Here is a 23,120-nt window from a genome sequence, read left to right on the forward strand (position 1 = left end):
TCGATGACGATGTAAAGGCAGATTAAACATATAACTGTAGCAAACATAATTGAGCTGTTTCATACCATACCAGTCATGTTTACTGCAGGTTTTCACTCCCAACAACCAAGAATACAGGAGCTGATTCCAGTGATTAGTTTCCCCCTCTCCTGTTCAAGTGAAATGAGCTGGTGTGGTGTTTGGTTGAAAGAAACCCTGCAGTTATGTTCCCATTAGGTGTCTAGACGTGCAAAGAGGAAATCAGAGCGACCACTGAGATTTAGGAAATGATAAAACACAACGTGACAGGTGACTTGTGACAGTGGAAAAATGGGCCAAACAAATAGGCTGCACAAATAACAGTAGCAGTTGTATAAAAGAACACAGACACAACACTGGAACTGTTCCGGCACTCAAGCATAACATAATGTGTGTAACATCAACACATCACACATGCAGGTATGCACACAGCTTCCTGAGTGGCCCAGGCCTTTCCCCTTGGAATATGTAGAACACACAAAAAATAGTGGAATGACAACAAGGAAATAACCCACAGTACAGCAACAGTCTCACACACACTGGATGGGGACAGAGTGGAAACCCTTATCCTGCATAAGGGACTGTGTTATGGTAGATCTCAATCAGATCACAGAATTCCAAGAACACTGACCCTTCAGGTTCGATCTGGAAGGAAAGCTGACAGGAAAACAGTCAGTGGTTCAGACAAAGGAAGACGACATGGCTTTTAACTACACAGCTTCATACCTGCTGAACTGTGTTGTAATATTTGGGACGCAAAAACATGAGTATTTGTTCAAAATCAGTTAAAAAAAACTCTATGATACAAACTGTAGTTAGCTAACTTTGTAAGCAAACTCTGCAGGGTGTAATTTAGTAATTTGATTGTGGCCTTATTTTGAAGTGTATATGCAGAAGAGTAATTAGAAAAATAAACAGGTAACATTTAATTTCACCTTAAATGAACTGCATCTTAATTAAAATGGCCACATAGAATTAGCAGGATTCAGTGGTAGTTATGATGTGGATTGCGGGGCTGTTTTGCATGATATTGCGCAGGTGTTCATGTCAAGTTGCCCATCCCCTTTAGACTGATACTCAGCTGCACAAGAAAAGCAATTACTTAGCAGAGAAAATAAAACTATGGATGTTTGACATGATTATAATATTTTGATGTTGAAGGACAGATGAGAAGGAATTTGTACGCTCTTACAGTGAAAACTCCTACAATAACAAAAGAAAGGAAAGTATGAACAGATAAATAAAAAGATAGGAAAACATAACAGAATTTACTTGAAACTGTCCTAAAAATGACAACTGCACTTGTAGTTCTTTCATTCTCCACTAGAGGGCAGGATGAGCCCTCCAATTGAGATGAAAGACATCAAAAGGGTTCATGGACTTTTTGCTGCTCTGTCGCTTTGTGCTCCATTAGGATGCACGCTCCGTCCGGATCTCTCCTGAATCCTATTACCTTCCCCTATCATAACCACTGACTTCAAACCCTGCAGACAAAATAAAACACCTGTGTGCCGTACCCTTGACAACACTATCATGTTGTTCTCTCTAACCTCTTTCTCTCTCTCTATCTTCATTGTTCTCCCTGCTTCCTTCAGGAAAACTTTCATCTTGCAGGTCTGCAGTAACCCTTCTTATTGCTTTATGAGGATAAAGATCTCTGACCCAATTAGCTGTTATTATTAAATAACAGTCCACTGGCCCTCATTTAAACCACCAGTCAACCCTCACACCAACCTCAACCCCCCTTTTGTGTTTCTAAAGAATAAAGTGATTACAGATTTAATTAGCTCAGGACCTTGCCTCCATATCCATACTGATATTTGTGCAGAGAGATAGAAGCCACGGCTGTCTGATGATAACTTGCAGGGGAAATTAAACAAGGTTGGGCTCTAGTTATCTTGACTATGTTCACAATAAGCTTCTAAATCAAAACACCCAGCTTTTTCAGGTTATAGAATAAAACTCACCATCCACCCTGACCCTGAAACATCTGGCAAGGAACAGGACAGGCAGTTCAGTCACTGTGCTGAGTCTCAGCTGGTTAAACATCATTTCTGTTTCCTCCAGTTCTCCATCATCACCAAATCTGTGTTTTATTATAGCAAAACTTTATTTAATTCCTTAGTACATCTATATTGCAATTTTCTGTTTCAGTTTGGAGAACAGCAATACCATTAGGGATCACAAATAACCGAGACCAGCAGTAAATCCTGCTAATAAGACGTCATCAAATCACAACTTTCTCTCCGACAAAATAAAGACGACAACACCTTTACTGTGTGTTCAGCTGTATTGATTTTAAAATGAGTTATCCTACAAAGATGATGGCAACAAAAACTAATCCTATAACACCACAGCATTTTCTGATTTACCCACTCTAGAGAGCATTTTCAAAAAGCTCAGCGTTTGAGTGTGGAGAGTGTAGAGATTGCTGATTTACAAGCCGCAGACATGCATGTGGTTTTGTTTATACTACACTGTCCGTACATGTGTGGACATTTTCAATCCATATGTTCATAAATTTTGGGCTGCACATGGATGTCTGCTCAGACCGGCCGCATACATGTGATAATCTTTCTGCTGCAGGATGATGCTTAAGCATTATGCACAGGCATGGCAGCAGTCATTTCTTTATACTTTGTTCTACTTAAGAAACATGTCCTGTCATTATAGAAAGGTTCTTCTACCATAAGTAAAGGCCACTGACTGAGCAAATGACTAACAAGGAAGTAAAATATGCATGCACAGTAAAAGCAGATGAATGGGGTTATCGCTTCAGTCTAAACTAAATAAAGCTGTCACATACTGTAAGCATCAAACTTTACTGTTATATGGATTTAAAAAGAGCATCTGAAAGAACCGGGTACTGTCAAAGACCTGCATGGAGGGCTGGTGACTAAAAAAACAACCAGCATGACCTTTTCCAAAGACGCATTTATCGCTTAGTGACAGCTACAGCATGAGTTTTTCTTTCTTCTGTGTTTTTTTTTTTTTGCCAGTTTCTTTTGAAAACCAGCTTGAGTGAACAGATCTGTCTATGTTGCAAAGGTGAACAAGGGATAAGGAAGATCTGACGGTTTAAAAGCGAGAGGAGTGAAATACAAACCACTTCTCGTACAGTAGTTTTTTCTGTGCACAGTTTTCGAGTAGCTGTGTGCCAAAACGACGTCTTAAATTAAACTATGTTCACCGAAAGCCATCAGACAGTCTGGACTGCCAATAACTGAAGCTGAAGCAGTTTAATTAACTTTGCAAAAGTAGCATAAACATTATTTGGCTGACAAGGTCACGCTTTGTACTTTTCCACACTGGCTATTTATACCAGATTCACCTTTAACTTACCTCTATGTGTATTCATCCACGACCTTCAGAGAACATAGAAAATATGAATGAAACGCTCCTTTGCTCTCCCCCTTGAGATGAGTGTGACCTTTCTCACACATTTCAGAACCTCTATTTACCCGAGGAAGAGGTTTCTCAGTGTGCTACATGCTGTTTTTCAGCTTCACAAGCGCTGCGTTTATACAAAATATGACCAAAGTCCTCTGCTGTTGGCCAATGAGCATTAGGACTATCAAGAAAAATATACACTAGATTCGTTTTAAGCAGATAACAGCAACGTACATTTCACTTTGTTTTGTCAGTGTAGTTTTCTAATCTCTGACCAGTCACACACAAGAGCAGGTAAATGCAGGGTAATAGCCGTTATAGGTGAGGTAAACATCACGTTTCTAAGAATCCACTTTTCAATCATCACAGAAGGAGGAACCCCGTCATAATGGAGGAGGTGGAGGTTCAGTTTTTCACAACAGTAGCCTCGATAGAGCTTGTGGTGATGCAAGCGTAAAACATGCATTTTGAGAGAGGGGTATGACGCTCGTGTGTTGTTTACCGGGAAAAACTCTGGCTCTGCTATCTCCCACCGCCTACGCAACTTCACACCACATATTGTATCTGTGGCTTGTTGAGGGGTATTCTGGGAAATGGGAAAATTGGCAAACAAAAAGAAGAAGAAAAAAAACTGAGGCAGTTCCGTGAAAAAATAACTCCTGTAAAACACTGAGTTCCACATTGGAAGATCAATGCTGAAATATCTCAATAATCACTGGACAAATTGTCATGACGTGGTAATGGCCCCCAGAGAAAGAAGTACAATGATTTTGGTCACTTGACTTCTAGTGCCACAGTGAAACTGACTGGACGAAAAACTTTAGTGATCCCTAAACCATAACACCTAGTGCCATTTATATTTGACAAGCAGCTGTGTTTAAGAACATACAGTGCAGGGTGTAGACTTCTAGTTGTGTGTACTGAAGCATAGCTTAGTAGTTATGTAAATTTGAGAGCACCATTACCTGCATTGCCTTCTCTCTACTGTAATTCATGTCGAGAGGTGTCTGATGTACTATGTGAGATAACCCTTTTTACAATATAAGGTCAGTAATAGTAGGTATGAGAATATGAATTGGCTGTAGTCACAAACTTGAAAACAATTGACTGTGTGCAACCCTTTAATCCTTCCCCCTTGTCCCTGGAGGGTTTTATAAAAAGTCTCCCATTCCCAGGCTGTCTGCCGAGGTGCTGATAAACCGTGGTACATGTGACCCTCCTCACATGCGAATCAATAATGCACTGTGATATCTTCTTTTTAATCTCCCCAGTCAATTACATTGTACCTGACAGGCTAATCTAAAAGAACGCATTACTGTTTGAGTGGCCCGTGGCAAAGGGTATCGCTCTCCGCATAAGAAAGGCATTCCTGGCTGCTTGTTTGAATTAGAGTGCAGAAAGCAATGGGACTTCATATCAAATTTCAGACTCTACAAGAGACGTGAGAGAAATAATTCACTCTTCATGTGAAAATCAATACAAGCCCATGTTTGCAAACTTCCAGTCAATTTCTGGTTCATCACAAGATGGTGATGTCTTTGACAGACTTTTCCACAAACTTCTCTAAGTGGAGCAATTGATCACTTGTCAGCTGCAAGTCGAAGTCAAGAATGACCAATTACGACTTGTACAGAGTGAGAGTGCATTTCCAGGATAAAGAGCAAGAGAATTACTCCACTGTAAAAACCTCCACAAAGTACAGAACTGCAGGAGGGGATAAGTTTTCCCTCTGGAAATTTATACATACCATCTTCATGAAAAACTTTTCTCCAACTTTTTTTTTCTTACGAAAGAAACAAAATCTTGTTTGTTTGTGTTTTTCTCTTCACCGAGTATCTCTCCGTCTTGGGAATGCAGGATTAAAATATTAGCACTTCCTATTCAAACTCTTCCCTCTAGTTCAAAACAAAAATCAATATGAGCTCGATTATGTAAAAATGTTCAAAGAAACCCGGTCCCAGGGGTGGGGTTGCTCACTGTGAGTATTCCGGTGTATTTAGACTTGAGGATATATACCCCTCTGATAGAACCAAGGACTGAAATTTTAAAGAAGTTCACTTGAAGCTCAAGCCTTTTTTGTTTGTGGAGATTGTTCTCCACATGCAAAAAAGGCTGGGATAATCCATTTTATAGATTTATGTTAAGTATTCATGATGCATATGTTTGTATGTGAATGATAAAAAAGGACTGGTGGCTCCTGGGAGGGAGTGTCACTCTCCATACAGTAGATGCTGAGGGGCTGAGGTGGTCGGGTCCCTTGATGCTGGCAGTGGAACATATAGAAAAGCCTTTTATTAACAGTTTACATTGTGACTGATCTCAGAGACAAAGAATCCAAACAGTAAATTATGAAGCGTTGGCCAGGTAAAGCTTTGAGATTGAGCGTCGTGCACCAATATATTCATGGGAAGCTTTTGCTGTAAGTGAACAAAATGAAGATTTGTGTTCTTTCTTTCTATGCCTTTAAAATGGTTACTCCCTGCTGGCATTAAAATCTGAGCCTAAATATGAATACACTGAATACACATTTTCTTTTTATTCCCCAATATAGGAGGTCTGTGGCGGCACAAAATGGCACTCAAACACACCATTACTCTGGACCTCTGTGGTAATTTTGCACCATGCCAATTACCACGCCCCGTCATTTGTGCCGTCCAAATAGTAATGGGCAGCCTCACAAAAGAGAGCAAAAGCATCCGTAAATAATTTCTTGCTATGGAAATGAAGGAGACCACTGAGCGGGAAAGTAGCCTCGCTGCTAATTAAAAAGCCGCCGCTCAGGCCGATCCTCTCCCTCATTAAAGCCTTCAGTCCTCCAAGGCTCAGAGAAACGCTATGTTCCTGGACTGAGTGGGCATCAAGAGAAGTAGTAGTCAAAGGTTAGGACAAGGAAAAACCGAGGCAGCTTTGTAGAGGATGACATCCAGACCCAAATTAAGTTAATTTGAGGTTCTGCAGTGGGGCTGTCAAGTCCTCACAGTGTCAGGACTCTGGCAGACACACAGCTAATAGGCAGGACAGCTCTGTGGATGAAACACTGTGAGCTGCAGAGTTAGTGTCATACTCTATCTGCGCCTCAGCCCTCTCTCCCCCTTTACTGACGCTGAACCTCCCTGACACAAATTACAGTTAATCTGTGTGAGGTGCATCTGGTTTGCGTTTTGGAAAATTTCTCTCAATGTGTTGATTGACAAAATGTGGCAGTTGTGGGGTTGCACGTCGTCGTCTTTGTGACCATATATTCTCATTAGGAAAATAAATTGATTCATTGAATTTTGGTTGGACAATTGCAATAACGCAATAGATGATGCGCAAGAGCGAGACATCAACATGCCTTCCTTTGATTTATATTCAAATGAGCAAGAAATTGGACCTCATGTTATCTCCCAAAGGGTTTTTTATGTTAATATTCCAACACTTGGATTAGAGGTGATTCCTCATTTTGCAGTGCCATCTGAGAAAGGTACATCAACAATGGAGCACAGTTAGAAATTAACATTGACTCCACAATCTATGCCGAAGCTTGCCTTCCCTTTTTGTCTGTGATTTTCTAAACTAACAAATTACCACCTGGTCCTTTTTACATTTCCACATGAAAGATGTTTTTTGGTCCTTTTGACAAAGGAGATTTCAGCATTAAACTTCAAAGCGGGACAAACAAAGGACAACGCTCCACAGAGCCAAATAGAACTGAATAGAACTACATCCAGCAGTATAATGATGATGAGATCAGCAGTCATTGCACTAAAAGGACCAACACGTTACATGATGATGGTGTGACTGTGAAGATACATAATTTAGCTCTGGTGTTAGTTATGCGTTTGATGGATATCTAATTGGACACCTTGGTGGTTAGAGACTTTCCACACTTATTCATACAAATGGCAAAAGAACAGCAGAGCCTCATTTAATAATATGAATAAGATTTGTCCTCAGGAACTCCAGCTGAGACTCTTTAGCCATTTTATACTGTCTCCCTGTAATGGATTCTTCTAATAAGAAAATTTGAACTATTCTTGGAACTTTGTGGACCTGCCTTAAGGAGCCCTGGAGGTCTTCAGAGCCCATTTGGGGAACTAGTATTTGCTGCAATTATACTGTAACCAAAACTTCACAAGTTGGATCACCATAATAGTAATTTAGTCCCTGCACAAGATTGTACTGCTGGGAAAACACATGGTTTGTCTCAGAGGAAGAAAATGTGATGGTAAGAGTGACTCCATCGATGTTTAAATACCTAAATATCTATATGCCTGCACACTTACATCTGCACAATATGATGTTGCTACACTTAAACATGCAACAACCCTGAAATTTGCAAGGTTGTGATCAAATCCTACGTATAGCAGCTCAGTTTAACTAAAACTAATTCACACAGAGACTCTTAAAGTCAGCAAACCAAAAAAAAAAAGTCTTGTTTTTTAATTGAAAAATGACACAGGCTTGTTATAGCTGAGGGAACCTGAAACTCAGACATTTTATACTGTGTGTTGTGCTGTGAGTAACAGACATCAAGTGGGGTCATTCACACACCTGAATAATCACAAAGCGTTCAGCCAGCTGCACTGACATGCTGGTAAATTCAAGCCTGTTTTCTACAGTTTACCATCCATGCTCTGGGACAGATTTGCATCCAGCACTTTACAATAAAACTAAAACATCTGTGACTTTACTAAAGCTAAACAAAGACTGCAGCTCGCTTGGCAGTTCAGATATTGATGTTATCACAACTTGGTTTTGTCCATATCCATAGCTATCCACCAACATTCTCCTCTTCAGGCATTTTCTCAGCTTTTCAGATGCAATGATGTCTGTTTACTAAAGATGTCTTTACTGTTCTGCTCTCTCTGACCCACCATGGCCCCTAAATTCACCTATGGACATGTGGTTTTCTGTCGGTCTGGTCGTATGTAATCCACATTAGTCAAAAGCTTATGGGGCATGGTGTTTAATAACATTTCTCACCAAATCTGTTCTAGATGGGAGTCAGCATCATGGTTTGTTATTTCTGACAGTGAAGAAGCATTCAAGGAGTAAATTTTCCCCCCTCATAAATGATAAATAAGACATCAGGCTGCTTGGTAATTGTCTTCCATTGAGTTGCTTGCTATTTTCCATCCTCAGTGCACATGTAATGCAAATCAAGTGTTGGCAAACGTCTCTGTGACTTTCCCTCCGTCCTCTCTGTGCTCAGTCCTCATGGAGAAAAGACTTACCCGAGTGGCTTGTACATGGGTGTAATTAAGATGTGAGGCTGAGATAAGAACTCTCTGAGAAAGTTTACAAAACTGAGGCAACATGAAACGGTAATGTTTAATTTATGTCTCTGCCTTTCAACATTTAATGATGTCCTCAGATGTTCTTTAGGAAGAAAAACACACATAGAGGACAAACACAAACAAATATGCTAGTCTCCTGGATCACCACATATCACACAGAACCAGATGCCCAGATTATACCAGCGAGTGAACAAATATGCCCTTCTCTTCTTTATTCATCGCTTTTCTGTTTAGTTTGTTGCCTTGTTTGTTTGTGCAAAGAGTATTATTCTGTTCCAGCGGTTATCCCGCCCATATTGTCAGACAGCGGCCGGCTCAGACACAACACGTCTGCTGTGGAGACTTTGAAAGATGTGTTTTAATTCAAATAAAACAAGGCTAATGTGCAATTAATCTTCTACAACAACAAGGGAAATTAAACGTCTCTATTCAGCATGAGAAGGTGCGATAGGAGGGAAGATTAGCTTAACCGGTACAATGACACACCGTTTGCCGCAGGGGAATGAGTGTTGTTAAATCTTACTGGCGATTAGCTGTGATTAGGTGATGTCTGATAAGCAAGTGCTGATTTGTTATTGCATTTGTTGATTGGAACTTTGCAGAACTTTAAGCTGTATTATTAATACTAAAACATTCTGCACTTTTAGCCCTCAGAAATTCCAATAAGTGTATATATTTTGGATATTTCTTGGTCTAGTCTGAATCTTAGTGGTCACAAGTAAACATCGCCCAATTAATATACTCTGTCAACAGTATATCAGTATTTTTCTGCAGCTCAGCTGTCAGACGTTCACCTGCAGACAGAACAGTAAATGAATGACTTACTGTGTTTTTTTAGTGTTTGCCTGGGCAAGAAGCCTTTCAATTCTGTACCCACAAACCAGACAGAACAATGGAAGCCAACATAATGGATTCCAGAGGGATTCTGAGGAATGAACAGTTGAATGTTGTAGATCATCACTGGTGAGGCCACCAAGGGCTTGTTATGTTTGTGCTGTGTAAATAAAGTTTGAGTTGTTATAGTTCAGTCATTATTTTCTGTCACTCAAAAACAAATACAAGTAACTCAGGACTACCTCATTGTGCTGCAAAAAAGTATGCAGTTCCTGAGTGACAACTCTAAAATCTCTGTTGTCAGAGCTCCGCTAATGTAAAGTCTGGCATCTTTCTTGAAAAGTACAGTATAACTAAGCCTCCCTGGGGCCTCAGAAGGCTCACTATTGGTTTTGGTAATTTGAGAAACTGCAAAATCGTAATGGGATTTGCACCACGAAAATGAAATAGTACAACAGGTGGGACGCATATTGTTAAATAATGTGGTGGTCCTGTCTTGCAGAGAGGTCCACTATCAAAATCTCAGTACTTCATAGTTAACAATGGATCAGACGACTATGTGAAAGGTGTCACACAGAGGGAGGGAAAATGAGGGGAGGGAACCCATGGAGAATTATTCTTGTGCAGTTCTCCTCAGCTCTGCAGAGTGTTTTAACATCTTTAAGGTAACTCCTTTGGTTTCATGGAGCAAACATTTTCACTTTAAAACCCTGCTAATTTAACAAAGTTAGCAATTAGCTTGTGAATTAGCTGGTAGTGGCGCATTTAGCAGCTGCGGAGTCAGATATCTGGTATCGGGGAATATAATGAAGCTGCTAGGTGAAGTCTGCTGTGTGGACTGTACTGAACAGGAACTGAGAGGTGACAAGGTGCACACACAATGCACAAGTGGTGCTGGTGACAGTGGTGCCCAGGTTAATCCATGTGTGCAACGGTGGTCACTGTGTGTCAGAAACACACACAGCACAGAAAAGAAAATAGAAAATAGTATTTTTTTAAATGAATGCCTGTGGAGTTCCAGTGAGGACAAACAGCCAAGAAACCCCCTCAGCACATTAATGCCACAACTTCAGCTATCAATTCAAACATGATAAAAAAAAAAAACAATCAAGTGTTAAAACTGCAGGTTCACTGTTTTTCTACAACATCAGCAAAACGGCTCATATCCTGTTATTGCTCTGCCAGCGTTATCATGAAATATGGTTCCATGCCGTCAACCCAACTGGGAACCGCACGGGTGAAAGACCGTCATGTCAGACGGTGCACCAGACTGCACGCAGAGCGCACACTCCATCTGCCGCCACTGTCAAAATATACATATGACGGGTGATGAGTTTGGGTCATCGCATCTAAATGTTTGCAGTCATACGCCGTGATGCATGGAGGCTTAGTGGGCAGCCAATCAGTGCTGGCTGCCGTTTGCATTAATTACTCGTTATGATGGGGCATCTCTCAGTTAATGAGACACGGTGTACTGTTGTATTTTCTCTTGCTATTGCGATTAATCACTTGATAGTTAGTTTGGGGAGGAGGATGTTATCTGTTGCTCTTTTGCACCAGGCCAGTGGACTCATCATACTACAAAGCACAGCCTGTCACTCCAAATCAAACGCCCTGTCGAAACATCTACTGGACTCACTGTATGCAACTTGCCACAGGAATATAAACCGACTATATATAGTAGAAGGCTGCAGCTTAAGACTTGTGACATTTTAGCCTCCATATTTCAGCATGAGGATCAGGTTGTTTGCTCACAAACAACAGTGATTACCCCTGACACCTTTCGTCAACACCTGATTTTCATGTCACTGTTCTCTCCTCAGTAGTATGTATCCTCTCATGCCTTCTTGCATCCTGCTGTGTTGTCGATGCAACATGGCAGCCCAGAAGCAATGTGTGCAGTGCATCGCAGAGAGAAACCTCCAGCCTCAAATAAGAGATCACAAACCCGAGTTTCTTCCCAAGCATAAAGAATAAGGAGCGGCGCGTAGTGAGAAATGGCAGCAGGAGACGTGACAAAGGCTGACAACTCAAAAGGCAGATGAAGGCTCTGTCAATGTCAGCGCCGAGTCCTGCTGTTAAGTCAAGGCGCGAGCATGCTGCAGTATTATCTTTGTAGGTATTAGCACAGGCTTTCAGACTGATGTCAAAGTCGACCTGATGTCTTGTTTCAGAAAAAGGTCAGGAGGTCACAGTGTGGATAGAAAAACAGACGCAAACATGAATCAACAGATAAAACTCAGGAACGTATAAATCTGTCAAGGCTGCACAAATACTGTACGTTTTTAATCTCTTTCTCCATCTGCATCTGCATCGAGATTTTTAGAGCATACCTAAATCCTGTCTGGGACAATTATGCTCCTGCAGTAGAGGAAGCTGCAGTTTAAGGACCACTGTCCAAGCACCTGGAAGAATCTGCCAAACCAGATTACAGCATATCAAAAAACAGCTATTATTTTATCTACCAAAATTCTGATAGATTGGATTAAATTTGCAGGTGAAGGGAGAAAGGCAGAGGTAAAACCAGTAATAAAGTGTGTGTGTTCATTGACTGCACATAGGTATATTGCTATATCAATAGGATATCCAAGGAGTACCCTCCCTAACCTCTGTGGTTTCTTCACACCTCAGCGTCACCTGCAAGTTGTCGAGGTCACATGACAATCTCACGTTAGAGTTGTCAGAGGCACATGAATTATTAGAGTGTGAATTGGTCAGAAACTGTCAGGGAGGGGATGTCAGGACCCTGACACCTTCACAGCAATTCACACCTTTGGAAATCTGACCAACACACACGAGACGTCACACATGCAGGTCAACAGAGGTTAAAATGCCTGAGACTCCTCACCAGTCAGGACAACGTCATCAGAACTGAAGTCCATGCAGTCGCCTTTGGCATACTACTGCACTTCATTCTTGCTGTCTCATAATGAGTCAGCACAAGTCATTTCAAACAAAGTCATTTCCACTTGAAGCCTTCCTGCTTGATAAATGAAGTCAGTTCTAATATGATCACCTGTTTGTCTTTAAAGCTCAAAGCCAAAATAGACACTTAAGTGACTCAGCGTAAAAATGTTCCTAATTTAAAACACCTCACTCTCCAACAAAGGATCTCTAACCTCATAACTGGATTTTACCTTTTTGACACTGCTTATTATCATCAACAAACACCGCAGGTCATGTTTTATTTACTCTCCTCCTCTTTTCATTTCTAATTATTCTCATCCTCTGACAGTGATCCCTGGGCAGAGGAGACAACAGTTTTTGGAATAACTAGGTACACATGTCTTCTCAAGTTACTCAGGTTTTAGGTGTGTGTGTGTGTGTGTCCAAAAACAAAATGATGCATAAACAGAGTCCTGGGGGAGCAGATGAAGGCTTCTAGCGCTGGCAGCTGATGTCTTACTCTGAGCTGAACCATAGATTTTGATCACACTCTTACCTACTACTGAAAAACACACTGCAGGGCCATGCCAACCTACCAACACTGCATGCGTTTTAGTTTGACCGAACAACTTAATTTTAGCCGCCGAGGTAAAACCCAGCAGAGGTCACATAGACAGCTGAAAACCACAATATAAATCTCCTCATTTAACAACTTAGGCAGTGAGTGTTTTGCAGCAGCGAACACACTCCTAAGAGAAGTTTCCAGAAGTGTTTTCACCATGCAGATGGTGCGTGACTTTCATAAAAGCCTTAACAAATGGAGGGAGTAAATGAAGTGGACAGTTCCTCCCAACCGGAACATCTAGGAGGTTCTACAATCCTGGAGAAAATAGGTTCACATCTAGTTTCACTGGTCCAAGGAAATAATGACACATGAAAAACTATCCTGCAGCAACTAACTTTGCTGGTAGTCCGACTCAGAGAGCCTGAAACCCCACGGACTCAATATTAGTCAGACAAGCTTTCCTCCCCTTCTGGGTGGAAAACAGATCTATTGTTATTTGTTTTACAGTTGTTTCAGCATAGTACACAGAGAATGTTTTAAAACCCGAGACCCATCCATATTTCAGTGAAGTCTGTCAGGTTTTGAAAGATGAAAAAGGCAACACAGTGCAGTTCCAGAGTCTGCTTTTTGCTGCTGTATGTGTGATTTGTACTGCCTGATATGAATGCTTTTTTGAACCAATCACACTGAGTAAGGCACTCTGTTAATTAATCAGGATTTCAATTAACAAAGCGAGAATGTTTGCATTATCTCTGCTGCTTCAGATAAAGCTGGGAAGCAAATTAAACGAGGATCAGCACTTGGATGTGCATCAGATGGAATGCTAATGGCCACTGACGATCACACAGCTCCAGTCTGCAGACTGTCAAACGGGTGTTTATGTGAAGCCAGTGAGAAATGTTTTGCCAAGAAAAAACAGCAGAGTACAACAATGTAAAGATATCTATTAAAAGGTGAACTTAGTTAATTAAAACTTGGGTGTCATTTTCATAGTTTTGCCTGTCGTTTCTTGATCATATTCAGTAACTAACATGATTAACTCTCACCCAAACTCCACCTGTAAGTCTGTAACATCTGTACCACTTGAACCAGTGTCATGCCCTCCCTGAAAACCCTTTCAAAAGCTTGTCCATTTTGCACTTTCCACATCTCTTTGCTCTCTGAATAACTCTGGCTAGCCTGAATCCTGATAGCCTTGTTAGTATCAGAGCCCTTTTAGTCCCCAAATGAATCAGATTCACAACTTACAGCAGAGATTTTAACTTGTTAAAGCAGGACAAAGCACAGGTGGCTCTGCCTCCCAGTTTACAAACCACTGCCTTTAACTGTGATGGATGTTTGGGGACACCCACTGTATCTTTCAGTGGAGGCTTTACTGTTCACCCACATTTTCTCTTCTAAATAACTTTGCCTAAGCATAGGGTTTGTTTTAAAGGTTGTTTACAGCTGATCTCCTGACAGCCAGTCAGTGAGACCCACGTTATAATACTCCACAATCATGTAAGATACCTGAGAACTAGCTCTGACCATAACTAATGATTAGCAAGCACTGATGAATAAATCTGCATATTTCTTAAGCATGCACCAAAAATACGTGTCCAGCTTTAGTAAGAAACCGCCTGCACTGCATGCACCACACATCCGAGGTGTTTGTTGACTATAAAAATACTGATTGGTGTTGTGAGCAAGGCCCCTAGAAATTTATATTAGTCTCTGTGATCAATAAGGAGTTTTAGGTTTATTGCACTGCAATCAATAACTCCAAAACAAACTAAATGTTCATTAGATTTCATGATAAATTTATGGAATCCAGAAACAATAGCTTATTGATTCTTACAGAAGTTTTATATCACCAGCGTTTTAAAGGTGGAACCCTCGTAGATTTCATAAACCAATAACAATTAACAGACTAGATACGGACAAAAGTTTCAGACTATACATCAATAATCTGACTGATGTCTGCAACACATGCAAAACAACATCTGACAAATTACAGCCTGTGTCCTCGCTCAGGGATATCTAATCAAAGCACAAACATCTGACAATAAAACTCAAAGGCGTACCAATTAGGGTTAAAGGCTAAGTGGGAAGGTTTCTCTGCAGCAGACGTCTGCTTGACCACGTTGTTGTGCAGATCCAGCTTCCCTGCACCACCCAATCGATGCGGGCGGATACAGACGATGAGGGAGCAGAGTCCGCAGGGAGAGAAGTTGAATCACATGGTTTCCAATCAATACCCAGCAGTGTATTTCACCTCTGCTAAGACACTCGCCCACCACGGTCTGGAACACACACACACACACACATCTGACTGGCCTCAAAAGCTGTTTCAATGAGATTTGTGGAGTGCTTTTTACTTCCTTTGCAAATTAAACATTTAACTTCACTGGCATGCAGAGAGATATTTCTTGGTGTGGTGTCCAATATGCCAGTGTTTCTCAGCATGCAGGAAAGATTAGAGAACAAAATGAGGGGGGTTGACTAACTAAATTTCCAAATTTTTTAAAAGAGACAGGTCCACAAGTGAGGATGTTATCTTCAGAGAGACTAATCAATAGAGCCAATCTCACACCCAGGAGGGCTTTACTGCCCATGCACTTATTGATGCTTTAACAGTTGTGGCAGTGGTGCACATTAAATCCTTCAGCTCCTCCTTCTGCCCCTCAGGAGTCAACACTAAAAAGCCACAAACACTGTGGAGAGTCCATTTATTTTTCTGCTGAAGGCTTGTGATTCACGAAGAAGCTGCTTCACTTTAAAACTATTTTTTCCTCAACACTGACGTGTTTAGCAATACAAAAACTCCAGAACGAATTTTAGTTCTGCTCAAAAAAAGAGCAGCCTCTTCATTTATCCTCTGGTCCAGGTTTATCAAGAGAGAGAGAGAGAGAGAGAGAGAGAGAGAGAGAGAGAGAAGGCTATATGTGATGAGGTGTGAGTGCAGTGAGGAATGACAAGAGGTATGCTCACAGCAGAAAGCACCGAGTAGATGTGTTTTACCCCTCAACTTTAATGATATACTTCAACATCAATAAAAAACACAAAGAGGGAAATGAATCCACCTTAAATAAAATCGCATCCTGTCGCACATCCTCACACAACCACAAACAGTAAACCAGCAAACGAACAAACACACCTCAGTGTTACATAAAAAAGGAAGAGGGTACGCTGTATGGACAGGCTGTTTGCATTCTGTGGTGTAATTTTAGTCTGACTGATGTTTTTCATGGTTCAGGCTGGGCCTCTTGTTCTAACGCTACAGCATACACTCACATTTTAGACAACAGTGTGCTCCCAACTTTGTGGGAAAAGACTGAGAGAGTGTCTCCCCCAACACGACCATGTCATCATACACAAACGAGCTCCGCACATAAATGAGCTTCCTGTGTTTAAAAGCAGTGTGGTAGAGTGCATGTTGTGGCCTATAGATGGTAACTGAATTTTTCAAAAGCAAAAAAGCTAATTCAGACTATGGGGTTAATGTGTGGATTCATAAAACATGGGCAATACATTAATGCAGCTGAGCTGATGCCAAGACACATATATTTTAACTATCCACACCACTATACCTCCCTCCTCTGCTAAGAGCAGAGCATGTTGTTACAAATCCTACATCCATCCCTTCTTTTATTGCTATTCATAGTCTATTCTGAGGTGAGCGTTCGGGGGAAACAGTCTAACATACTGGTTTACAGCTGATTATAGTAACTACCTATGAATGAACAGAGCCAAAGAATGACTGACACCACTGGACAAAATTTACTTCATGTTCTTTTGTAATGGACAGAATCTGTTTTTATTTTAACCTGTAACGTCTCAAAATGGAGCATTTGGAAATGTTGCCATAATCTAGCTCTCACTCCTGGTCCTTAGTACTCAAAGCCCTGCTGTGTTTTTTTATTTTTGCAATTTAATCAGGGATTGATTTACACCTGAGATGCCAGGGGCACTTAACTGCCTGCTGTGATAATGTCCCTACCAAAATGCAGTTAACAAGTTGGTAGGGGAGACCTGGCATTGTTCTGGGTCTTTAAAATAAGCAGTGAGTGTGACCGAGCTAAAGAGCTTAACAGTTTTTTTAAACCGTCAGTTAATGGAAATAACCAATTAGACTTTATTGTGAAGGCTTTACTGTCTACTGCACAAGGTGTATTGACCCACTATAGTGTATTTTCATTTACAAGATAAATTAAATCAATCAATCAGCTGCTGCAGTATGAAAATTTAATCCCTGAGTTATTACTGGGTGAGCAGGGGTATTGATAATTTCCTGATCTAAGTAGGTACATTCATATAGCAACAGAGAAACAGGGACATGTATGGATGAGACTGATGTGGCTGGACAAGTTGTTGGCTCTTAAAAAACCTAAACTGAAAATGCTTCAACAGGGTGGCCACGTCACTCGCGGCAAAAAACAAGGAATGTGTCCTCTGTGCCCACTTACTTTTCTGAGTACCATTCTGCTCTGTGACTTTTGTGTTTTTGCAGTGTAATGTGAAAGATTTGTACGGCACACGTCACAAAATGAAGTCACCGAATAGTCTGAATGACCCACTGCCACAGCATGGACTGGATGAGCAACATCAGCGGAGGATGAGTCAGACAGGAAAACAGTTAAGTGCAACACTTATAAAAAAATGGATAAATATTACAAATTTCCCTCCCATGAAGCCTTGCTCCTCTCCGCTGTCCCACTACAGTAATTTGTAGTGCCAGATTGCCTCTGTGCGTATGACAGGGAGAAGTGGCTGTTTATCAGACGAGCTGGTATTTAACTTTGTAGGACATGTTTGTATTGATTGGGCTTTGTAATTTTCTCCTGAGTAGATTGAGGTGCTGGTTGCAGGCTGGTGTGCATTAAAATGAACAGGATATGCCTTCAGCATGGCTGAGCAATGCCACAGTGTAGAGAACCAGGCATGATTCTCACAGTCATTTATGTAGAAAGGGAGGTTTGCCACAGGAGAGGTATTTTTCCAGCCAGAGAGAAACTGAAATATGTTTTTTTGGGAACCAGGTAAATTCTAAAAATATACTGTACCTGGCACCTCACTAAAGCTCTGCACTTGGATTTAGGATGGAAAATGAAACTTTATTGATGCCCACGGGGAAGGTTAGAGTTACTATGTTAATATGGTGCTGCTGTTAAAAATGCTTGTAGAAAGAGGCAGCAATATGCTTCACTGTCATTGGTTAACACTGTTGCCACAAGGTTCTGTATTCAAACCCGGAGACTCTGTTTGTAGGTTTTCCCTGTATCTCTGTGTGGGTTTCCCTCAGGTGCTTGTTTCCACCCACAGTCCAAAAACATGCAGGTTATTTTCATTATCAATTATTTATTATTTTCAGGATTATCATTAGAGGGGGTGGTTGAAGTAATAAGGCAAGACAGCTGCATTTTACACATCATAGTGTAAAAAATAAAGAGTAATAAAGAGACAGTGAGACAGCAACAGACCAAAGGGAAAAGGTGAACATGGCCTCTCTGTATTTGAGGAGGTAAAAGGCAGGTTTTTGTTATTTTCTTGACGTAGCTGATGAAATTTTGCTTTAGAAGCATGTAAAGTAAGTCTTTCAATCTTGTGTTTACATGTCAGATTGGAAGTGCTGATTGGCTTGAAGCTCTCTGATGGGAAACAACCTGACATTTGCTTCAGCTCCATTAAAGGAGCAGAGTAAGAAGAGAGAGCCAATATCTTGACTCTACAGAGTCCTCTTCCATTAAAGGCCGCTTTGCTCCTCAGAGCGATCGCCCTCTTTCACCTCCTCTCTTTTCTTGCAGACTTGCCCTCTGAGACTATGTGGAGGTGGAGTACAGACAGATAAACCTCCGACATCTAGTTCTCTTTCATTCAGACCTTGGTCTTCCAACGAGCTGGAGAAAGCTCAGGAGAAGAGAGCAGTAGTTTTATTGTCTATTCAAGATGCAGCTCAGAGGGAAATTCCTACAATTCTAGTGATCAATATTCATGATCATGGTAATAACAATGACAAGCACTGCAGTTCGAATAGTATAAATGAGCTGGTTAGAACTTACATAGCCAGTGAGCAAACTAATAATTGAGTATTTTAAGAATGGAGGGAAATAGCTCTTTTTCAGGAGGCAGAAGCTCATTAAATGTGTCACTGATTGGTGTCTAGTCAGTTCTTGTTAGTGTTCTCTGGTCTGAACCCACAATGTCTTTTAAAGCAATGCTCCACTGAAAATCGATCTTTTGTGTTTCAGTTGTTAATTTTTCAGAGCCATCTTACAAGACTCTGGGAGATAAGTATTTAAAAAGATAGATTCTGATATTCAGAATTATAATATTCCTCTCACTTTCCTGGGTGAATGTCAGAGAGTAAAAGCCAAATGACAACTTTACAGGAAGATTTATGTATTATAAATTACAACTAAGAAAATAAGACACAGTTCTGTGAGGAGAGATTAGTTAGAAATGTGAGGCAGTATTAAGAGGTGACATGATGATTAGTTTATGTTCGATTATCGTCTGTAGATCCACAGGTAATGAGATATGATCCCCGGAGTCTAGTAGATGGAAAATGGAACCTGTGAGTTGAATCTAAGTTTCTTTAAAGAGGTCAAATAAACAGCCACACAGATTTGTGTCATTTAGACTTTTGTGTAACATTTTTGGAACATTTTGCTGAATTTTGTCTGTAATTTTTATTTATTTATTTATTTGTAGTGGAATTTTCAAGATTCAAGATTCAAGAAACTTTATTTATCCCGAGGGAAACTGCTGTGCACCAGTTGCAATACAGAGGTAGAAAAGCAATACAGTGTGAAGAGAGAGTAGGAATAAAGCTACTATAAGGAATATATAGGAATAAAGCTAATAAAATAAAGGCTAACATAAAATAAATAAACAAGTAGCTAAATGCAACAAATGCCACAAAGATTACAGTAACGTAGGTATATACAATATACAACAATACGAACTGTAATTTAGTAGCATAGTTGGAATAAAATAAGTACAAGAACAAGAAGTAAAGTGATAAGGTGAAATGACATATAGAGTGGAGGCTAAGATAGTTCTCCACACACTGAGACACAGTTAATTGACTTCAGTAATGTTTCAGATGGGGATTGGACTGGTATGTCAATTAGATGTTAACACAAAAACACATCATCTTCAGCTGAGTTAGGAAACATTTATCTCACGCTGATGATTGATACACAGCTGTTTCTGCCTGACTGAGTTTTCTTTACTGTGGCTTTCCTATATCTTACTCTTTGTTATTGGAAAAGTTGTGTTGACAACGTGTTCAGCTAAGTGTGTAGAAACTTTTTAACATTTCAAGAGCATTGCACATCAAGTAGGTTCAATAGTTGCATAGCAACAGCCGGGGCTGTGACGAGCTCTCCTCTGCAGGGACTCTGCCCTGTGAGCTATAATAAAAAGCCTCCTCAGCGGACAGGGGGAAGATGCTCTGTTTTTTGACAGCAGTTCATGTTGTTAGTGACACTTAGTTTACTTCACTTTTGCTACCTCCAGAATTCAGCTTGTCAATTATATCAGCTTGTCACAGTTCACTGCCTCACTTGAGCTAATTTCCATCTGAGAGGAGTTGTGATTACACTCCATGGCAAAGCGAGAGGAAGTCTTGATAAACACCCGCAGCTCCCTGCTGAGAATCATTATCTTCATTTCCGCCATAATGCCAAAGGTCAAACCTTTTTTTTTTTTTACACATGCACTCACACACCCCAAATGAGATTTACCAAGTGGGTAGTTAATCTCACCATGAACACACTTTTATGAAAAACGTTCTTGTCAGCATTAAAGTTGGGATAGCAGATGTTATTGTATCAGCAAGTCTTAAAAAATGTTAATTCCCTGCCAGATGTTTGGTCCAGCCCACAAAGGATTACAATGTCCATCTACAGTATTTCAAATAAATTAACAGACATACAGTATTATACAATTTGTTGTCACCAGCATTTTTAACTTAAGCTAAAACCTGAAAAGAAAAAGGACACCACACATTTAAACATCAAATTCACTTAATTTAGTAATTCACCTACATACCCTAATTTATATATGTACTCTCATATTCATCTACATAAACTAATTCTGTGCCAGAAAAATGTAGTATGACTGCCCTCTGATTCATATCTGCATTCCCTTATAGACCAAAGCCCTGTGGGCTCACACTCTGAGGTTATTTTTGTTTGCTTGAATAAGTTATGAATTTTTCATTCCTGGCTGCTTTAAAACGTGCTACACGATGCTGTACTTTTCTTAGTCCTGTGGAGGATCTTTAAAAAAAAAAAAACCCTTCCAGGCATTTATTGGGAATTTGCATTCATAATCACCTTCCTTGCACCATCGTAGTAACTGCTTCAGTGGTTTCTGAAAAGGCGTTAAACTAACTCACTCCCAGAGAGACCTGAAAGACAAGAAAACTGACAAAATATATACAGGAGCTTACTCGGCAGGTTGGAATACAAATCAAGTTGATTATTTTACCCTCGTCTCCCAGTGAAAACTCTCCTCAATCACTCTCATTTAATGAGTTTAACAAAGGTGTCGACTAACTTTTCAATTTTCAAGTGGCTGTAGCACTTGAACCACACCTTTTCTATTAAACTGAAGAATTTAAAATTCAGCATTTCAAACATCACTTGAGCAGTAACTTTGAAGAGAGCAGATTAAACAAAGAGAGAGAAGGGGGTGCAGACGTTTAATGTGCGGTTGTGTTTGTGTTATATGGGGCGTTTCATGGCGGTGTAAGGTAAATGAGCGAGGAAGGCCTGGATGCTGCTCAATCTGATTGCACCTGCACTCGATCATCCTCTGGCTCTCAGTGCCTAACAAGGGATATGAGTTCTGCTTCCTCAAAGCAGGTTACAGCAGTCCCAGAGGTCCCTGCAATGCTGGGGTGGTCCCTAGTGTAAATGTGTGTATGTGCACAGGGATGCGTGTGTTTATACTTAGCTGTGCATGTGTGTGTGTGTGTGAGAGTAGTCCAGGATGGAAAAGAAACTCCACTAATAGCCCTGTCGTCTCTGTGGGCTCTCTTCCAGGCTCGGCTGACCTTGAGCGGGGGGCTCTTAAAAGATGACATGCCCAGGCTCTCCACTCGCACTCGGCCCCGAAGTTGGAGAAATATCGTGTAAACCCTTCCATTAATCATGCAGCTCCTGGGTCATTAAGCACCCCAAATCGCCTGCTGCAACATCTACCTTTACAGTCATGCTATCTCTCCACAATAGCCAGGAGCTGTGACATTGCTCTTTAATAACAACCCCACACACACACACACACAAACACACACATGCTTCCCCGCTCCCCTCCGTCCTCCCGGCCCATTGCTGCTTGAGAATCAGTAACTCTGCTTGTTATGCACCAGTACCACGCTGCTAATGCAGAGAGACGTGTGTAAATCAGAAGATAATGAAAACTACGGAAGCCTGGACCAGCTCCATGTGTTAACACCTCCCCTCCCTTCACTGGAGGCGAGCAGCAAGACAGACGTGATTTCACTAGGTAATGATAAGCGAGAAACGATAAGACGTGATGGGGTCACTGCGAGGCAGTTTGAACTCTGATTACATTCAAATAAAACCTGTTGATGTAACATTATGTAATATTACCTGCAGTGGTTCATAAAGCTGTGTCTCATCCGACGGGATAGAGTTTGATCACTTAAGTAAGTGAGCCCCTTAACAAGCTAGCTTGTTAGGTTTATATATTCCATACAATATCCTAAAAGATAATGTACACAGCCCATTATTTTTAGGGATCATCAGCAGCTCATTTTGTTTTTGCGCACTTTCTGTTACTATAAGCATTTTCTGAGTTAAGTTTGTTGCAACAAGACCTAGTTTACAGGACACTGCAGTGAAAGCTGTGTCTCCTGAAACAGAAAATACAACAGTTTTTGGAGGGTTGAAGGTGTAAAATCTGAGGGAAATGATTTGAGTTCATCTGCTTTTTTAAACTATCTGTGATTTTGATTAAACTGTAGCATCTTTCAGCTCAGTTTTAAAGGCCACAACTTTACTGCTTGGTTCTCTCTCACTGCTGTCATCCTTATTTCCAGCTGTTTAGACACCATGGATGATTTGTGAAAAATGAAAGACATGCAATCCAAAATAAGCCCTCTACAACAAACAGTGTCAAGCAGTGCATCTGCTCAG

General features: G+C 40.7%; 1 protein-coding gene across 1 annotated transcript in view; it reads right to left on the bottom strand.

Annotated features, from left to right (window-relative positions):
* Nucleotides 1-20,634, bottom strand: part of eif4g2b (eukaryotic translation initiation factor 4, gamma 2b) — a 35,360-nt gene extending 14,726 nt beyond the window's left edge. Inside the window, exon 1 of the mRNA XM_018672576.2 lies at nt 20,520-20,634. Coding sequence (XP_018528092.1) covers nt 20,520-20,634 — 115 coding nt within the window. The remainder of the gene's footprint in view (nt 1-20,519) is intronic.
* Between the last annotated feature and the right edge of the window lie 2,486 nt (nt 20,635-23,120).

Source organism: Lates calcarifer, linkage group LG10 (assembly GCF_001640805.2).
Source record: "Lates calcarifer isolate ASB-BC8 linkage group LG10, TLL_Latcal_v3, whole genome shotgun sequence".
NCBI classification, from domain to species: Eukaryota; Metazoa; Chordata; class Actinopteri; family Centropomidae; genus Lates; species Lates calcarifer.